Genomic DNA, 6,759 nt, shown 5'->3' on the forward strand with positions numbered 1-6,759 from the left:
GGGGAGAGAGAGAGAGAGAGAGAGAGAGAGAGAGAGAGAGAGAGAGAGAGAAATCTAACAGCCTCCGGGCCAGACATGAATTGGCCCCTCCTGGCCCGCTCCCCCTCACCGTTCCCACCACACTGGCTTCGCTGATCTCTCTCCAACCCATTGGCCACACCAGGAAGTCCTCTTCCCTGTGGGAGCAGGGCCCTCTCTCACTTCTCTGGGCCTCTGCTCCAGCGTCACTTCTGCTCAACTCCGAAGGGCCCTCCTTTAGACTATACTTAATTTTTCTCCACAGCACCCACCACCATTTGATACATCTTTGCTTGTTCATCTGTTCACTGTCTTCCCTCACTAGAATTCATCTCCCTATGGGCAGCTGCACTGTGTTTTCTGTCCTCTGCTATATCCGTCCCTAATAGGATGCCTGACCCATTGCAAGCATTCGCATATTTATTGAATGAGTGAAATGCAATTAAAACTCTTGCTGTGAAATTGGAAACTCACATTAATTTAGTCTAAGCACACTGCATTTGGTTTTATCTCTCGTGGCACAAGTTAATTTTCCATTTCTCTTACCCACTGCTTCACACTGCTGAGCTGTGCCATGTAGTAGTGTAAGAACTGCGTTGTCTTTTCCCACATCACGTAAGAGCTGCCAAGAAAAGCTAAGTCCCAGATGGGTCTGAGCGAGGGATCAATATGTCCATGACTGTCTGAGAACACACACACACAAATTATATTAAGCATTTTGGGAACAAAACTTCAGAAATTTCAGCAATTAAATAAGGGCTTAGTCATATCAGTCATCTCTCTCACAGCAGGACCTTCAGCAATATTTGTTTGTTTCTACATCATACTGAGATTTACGTGCTTCAAGTCAAGTTGCTATAAGACAGTTTCATGGCTATGTGCTGTACTATATAAATGCAAAAGAAGAGCTATAATGATACTCAGTTAATCTAACATCTTTTAGTTGAGAAGCCTTTCCTAATTAGATCAAAACATCTCTCAGTGATCTTCGCCACATAACCTGGTTTGGGGTCTACTGTCATTATAGTCATAGAAAGGTCTCTGTCAATCTGCCTGATGTCTTTGTCCATTTCTGATAAACGCATTGGCAACATTTCTATCACTTTTTAACACATCAATCAGGTGGGTTTTTCCTGTGGCATTGTTTTTGTACCTGCAATCTTTTTAATTCAGCAAACATTTGCCAAAAAACTCTACTTAATATCAGACACCGCTAGAGGGAGGGATACAGTGATTAATAAAGGACCTCTTGTGACTTTTAGGAACTCACATTTTAGCAAGTAATTTGTGTGATAACTGTTCGTGGACTTGTGAGATGAAAACCCATTAGCAGAGAAGATAAATTAGTAGTTACACTGACAGTGACTAATAAGGAAATTTGAAAGTATAAATGCTGGTGGCCCTGCCCTAGAACCCAAAGAAGGCCTTCACCTCAGTCGTCCTCTTCGTCTGCAGTATACTTGGGCTCATCTAATAGAAGCTTATGAATTCATTAGAAAAGGTGAAATTTTTACACATAATAAAATCCAGACAACTCTTTTAGGGGGAAAACAATGTGGAGCAAGGATATCCTGAAGTGGATTTGATGGTCTCACATCAATGGTAGAGAAACTGCTCTATGATGGCCCAGAACTGTGGACGGATTAACTGCTCAGGAGAATCCGCTGAGATTGGAACTGGCTACTCCATGGATGACTCCATGGTTTTGATTCACTTCGTCTAAAGCCAAACTCTTTTTTTCCATTCTAAGTAGATAATTTTATATACATGGACAGGCTATAAACAGCACCATTAAATGTCTCTGCTGAATTGAAAGTGACAAGAGAACTTGTAAATTTTGTGGATGAAAAGGTACATTCTGTTAAAAAATTTTTTTTGATGCTTCATAGTAGCCACATTGAGTTGGCTTGTTATCGAACGACCCTTGTGGGCATACAGGCTTTATTAACTGAACAAGAACCAATTAACCTGCACTAACAAGTGTCCAAAATCTAGTGATATTGTGGCAAATCTTCAAAGAAGAGGTCCTATACATTTTCTAAAATTTGTGTTTTAAGGCGGATATATAAAACCCTATTTCCCCAACTAATGCCAAGGGGAGAAGAAAAATCCCTAAATAACTATATAAAGTATTTGCCATTAGCCCGTATATTTCAGACAGTGCTAAATATAAGCAAATTCTATAACATGGGATTTGAGTTGCTCCTCACAATTATTTGGAACAGGGTTTCATCTAAGTCATCAGAGAGCTACAATAGGAGTTATCTGAGCTTCTGAACTTGAGGAACGTGAGGATCCGAGCCCACCTCGGGTTTTAAGAACATTGACGGGGCACAGACAGCTCAGGAATGGAGACCGTGGGCCCCCACGTTGAGGCGGATCTGTCCCGGTCTCTGAGCGAACAAGTGAGCTGTGACAGGCGGTGGGAAGGGAAGTGCTGCAGCACTGGTCAGATGTCAAGCTTAATACCCCAGTGCAGATCCAGAGGTGACTCTTGTGGTTTGGAAATTGAATTTGCCGGTAAGAGCTGAGCGTCCATGCTGCCCGCACCCTGCTGAGTGCCAGAACAGATGGGCTCTGCTCCACGCCGCTGAGTCACTCAGGGCAGAGGGCAAGTCTTTTATTAGAGATGCACCGCTGCCCATTAGCTCTCGCTCTAAAATAAGATCAACTTGATTCCTCTGCGGCCCCCCAAGAAGGCCCCACGACGGTCGGCTCGCTCAGCCCTGGGGCGGACGGCCACGATGGGCACAGTGCAGGCCCTGGATGGGGTCACCTCGAGTTTCCAAAGCCACCGCCAGAAACTGCTAGCAATGTCACTTCAGGTTCTAGACTCTCCCCGGAAAAGTGCACCCCTACATGTGTGTCCTGTTGCAAAGACTTCTACCCATTCCTTGGAGAGGCACCTCTTGCCTTGCCCAGGTCCCGGAGAGCACAGATCCTACATTGTACTGGAGGTGAAGAACAAGAAAATGTACTTCTGAGTTTTGTTTAAATAACAAGTTTTGTTTAAATGCCACATTTTATAGTTGGATTAAAGTGCCATTTGGGGGATAAGAACTTAAATGATCATTCTTTTTTAAGACTTCATAATTTCATGCATTCCTGGACAGAGACATTCCAGATCAGCTGGTCCATACCAGGTATGCTGACGACATCCAAGGGGTCTTTGAGCTGCTTCATGTGCTTGTAGAGCAGGTAATCCTCTTGCTGTCTTTTGCTCTTCTCCATGAACCGCGTACAGGTGACATTGATGGCGGGCCTGGGTTTCTCATTCTTGAAAAACACTTGAGCGGAACATTTCCCCAAACGTTCCTCGCCTTCCTGAAATAAAGAGTTTGGAATTAAATAGCTTGGTTCCTTCTCCCCACCACCCCAATACACAAACACACAAAACTGAGAAGTGCCTTGTACATGGCAGGTATTACTGGCTCAACAGATATAGTGGCATTTGCTTTATAGAAAATGATTTTTGTGCTCATAGCTGAACACAATTGTCCTTCATTCTTTGCTGTCATTTAAACTCCTGCTTTCTGCCTGGCCGGTGTGGCTCAGTGGTTGAGAGTCGACCCAGGAACCAAGAGCTTGCCGGTTCAATTCTGGGTCAGGCTTGATCCCCAGCAGGGGGCATGCAGAAGGCAGCCGATAGATGATGTTTCTTTCTCGTGGATGTTTCTCTCTCTCTGTCCCTCTTCCTTTCTCTCTCTAAAAATCCATTAAAAAATAAAATTATGCCCTTACAAAACAACGCTGGGCCTGTCCCAGAGAAACACCACCCATGCCCATGAGTACTGCCTGCTCAAGCCTTGAGGAGAGCGGGCACTTTACTCTGCTGTGGACCAACATGTCGAGCTGGACCTCCGGCTTTCTAACTGGAACCCGAAGGTGAAGCTGGTCCCTATGAATAAAAATGGCCACATCTTCATGCTGCCCTATGAACTTGGTCTTGTTCCAATTTTACAGATGAAGATACCACAGTTTAAAGAGGAAGCTACTGCATGTCACGCCAGGAAGTGGTGAGCCATGGCTCCAGCTCATGTCTGTCTTGCAAAGCCCTGGCTCTGTACTAACTCTTTGTCCATTCACATCTAATGCAGATGAAGTGGAGGCAGAGGTCACCCAAATGGGACTAATCCAACTAGCCGGGTGACCTAGCTGTGCCTGCCTGCATTCACATGTAAATGTGCATGTGCTGAGCATTCTGGGATCACCCTACTATTCCGCCCAGAGACAGCTGGGGCGGGAGAGGGGGTGCTTCAAGGGCACTCGGGCGTCTGACTCATTTCACCCTTTTGCAAAGGTCACACAGTCCATAACCCCACGTCAAAAGCCAGGGAGCCTAGTCCCAGAAAAATCCCATCGACACGGCCTGGAATTTGAGGAAGTTCCCAGGCCTCTAGCCATGCCCCCACTCACACCCATTCGTGGGCCCCGAGGTAAGAACTCCTGTCACAGTGTGGTTGGTTAAGCAACACCACCCATGCCCATGAGTACTGCCTGCTCAAGCCTCGAGGAGAGCGGGTGCTTTACTCTGCTGTGGACCAACATGTCGAGCTGGACCTCCGGCTTTCTAACTGGAACCCGAAGGTGAAGCTGGTCCCTATGAATAAAAATGGCCACATCTTCATGCTGCCCTATGAACTTGGTCTTGTTCCAATTTTACAGATGAAGATACCACAGTTTAAAGAGGAAGCTACTGCATGTCACGCCAGGAAGTGGTGAGCCATGGCTCCAGCTCATGTCTGTCTTGCAAAGCCCTGGCTCTGTACTAACTCTTTGTCCATTCACATCTAATGCAGATGAAGTGGAGGCAGAGGTCACCCAAATGGGACTAATCCAACTAGCCGGGTGACCTAGCTGTGCCTGCCTGCATTCACATGTAAATGTGCATGTGCTGAGCATTCTGGGATCACCCTACTATTCCGCCCAGAGACAGCTGGGGCGGGAGAGGGGGTGCTTCAAGGGCACTCGGGCGTCTGACTCATTTCACCCTTTTGCAAAGGTCACACAGTCCATAACCCCACGTCAAAAGCCAGGGAGCCTAGTCCCAGAAAAATCCCATCGACACGGCCTGGAATTTGAGGAAGTTCCCAGGCCTCTAGCCATGCCCCCACTCACACCCATTCGTGGGCCCCGAGGTAAGAACTCCTGTCACAGTGTGGTTGGTTAAGCTGTTGAATTCTTTCACGTTTTCAGTCCTTTAAACTGGTGGAGTTTCAAATGGCAACAACAACCAAAAATAAACTTAAAAAGAAAAAAAGCCCCCAAGGAAACAAACTGTTATTAAAATGGGATCTGCTTATGGGCTTTCCAGCGGGCAACTGTTCCTCCGTGAGCTGTGAACCAGAGGAGATGCCTGTGGTGCGTGAAAATCCTGATAAATAGTGCAATGTGGAGAAAGAGGTGGCGGGCGTCAGGCAGAGGATTACCAAAGGCAGAACACAGGCGAGCACACAGTCTGCTTTGATGTCAAAGCCATTTCCAAGGAAGAGAGAAAACCAGGTATCACCCCTTTTTGTTTTCCTCTCCTCTCTCTACCCCCCAGAACAGCGCCACAGAATCAAAGCCGTTGTCTGGAGATGAAAGACTCCTCACCCCCTGACATGGACACTTCAATTAGCGAGCTGTGCTTGTCAGAGACACATATTGTTGATCAAAAATAATCTAGTAATTGTTCCCCTTTAGCTTTAATCCAATGCTTTCAGTTTGCAGCTCTAGAAATGAAAGGCATCTTCCTTAAGCTTTAAGAAACATTTCAATTCTTAGGTTAATTAGCAACATGAGAGTATATTGTTGTCTTGTTAGGGCTTGTTTCTGAATACTGGCAGCGTTGTTCCAGAAGCATCGGGCTGGGGGGTCACAGCTGTGCCCCCTGACCCCCCAGCTCTGCCACCCAAGACCCTTCAATGCTGGCCGCCTCCTGCCCTTCCCTGGCTGTTTCCACTCAGCACCACGGAGCGGGGATTTTGGCCTCCACCCTGCTGCTGCCTCCCAGCCTCGCCCAGCGCATGGAAGTTCGTCTGGTCTAGTTTCTGTATGTTCTCTGTTTACTCTCTTCTTGGGAACAGGGAAAGGGGAAAAGGGAATTGGCAAACCCTGGCTGCCTGGTCAGATGTGGGGGCTATTGACGCCTGTGGCGAGCACTGGTCCTGAGCTGTGTCTCACAGAAAGCCTCTATGTAAGGCAGCTTCTGGAGCTGGCCGTGCGCTTTGCTGCTCTGCTAACGAGAAATGTCACCAGCTGACGGGCAGAGGAACAGGTTGGCATTTGAGAGTGAGTCATTCGGAGGCCTCTGAGGTGCTAGGGAGGGGTACCAGAGGGAGCTGTGAAACTCCCTCCCGGGCCAAGGAAGGAGGGGGGTGCTGTGTGGACTGCTGTACACACAGCCCCCCAGAAGGCCGTGACCTGGCAGGAGTGGAATCGAGGTCCTGCCTAGCTCTGCTCCTCCGTTCTTGAAAACAAAGGCAGAAAAAACCCACCTCTACGTCACTATGTATTAGTATTCTTACTCAGAAAAATAAATTCATACAAGTTGCTAATAAGATACCAGTTTGGATAGAGTATCGGCCCCAAGGACTGAAGCATCCCAGGTTTGATTCCAGTCAAGGGCATGTACTTGGTGGGGTGGGGGTGGAGGTTTGATCCCCAGCCCTGGTCGGCCTGTGTAGGGGGCAACCAATTGATGTGTCTGTTTCACATCGATGTCTCTCTCTCTCTCTCTCTCTCTCTCTCTCTTTCTCT

General features: G+C 47.3%; 1 protein-coding gene across 1 annotated transcript in view; it reads right to left on the reverse strand.

Moving 5' to 3' along the window:
* RARRES1 (retinoic acid receptor responder (tazarotene induced) 1) overlaps positions 1 to 6,759 on the reverse strand; it is a 48,849-nt gene that overhangs the window by 27,777 nt on the left and 14,313 nt on the right. The window contains exons 3-4 of the mRNA XM_014537959.1: positions 3,159 to 3,342; positions 565 to 701 (exon numbers count right to left, since the gene is read on the reverse strand). Of these exons, the coding sequence (XP_014393445.1) occupies positions 565 to 701; positions 3,159 to 3,342 (321 nt within the window). The remainder of the gene's footprint in view (positions 1 to 564; positions 702 to 3,158; positions 3,343 to 6,759) is intronic.

Source organism: Myotis brandtii, unplaced genomic scaffold (genome assembly GCF_000412655.1).
Source record: "Myotis brandtii unplaced genomic scaffold, ASM41265v1 scaffold186, whole genome shotgun sequence".
NCBI classification, from domain to species: Eukaryota; Metazoa; Chordata; class Mammalia; order Chiroptera; family Vespertilionidae; genus Myotis; species Myotis brandtii.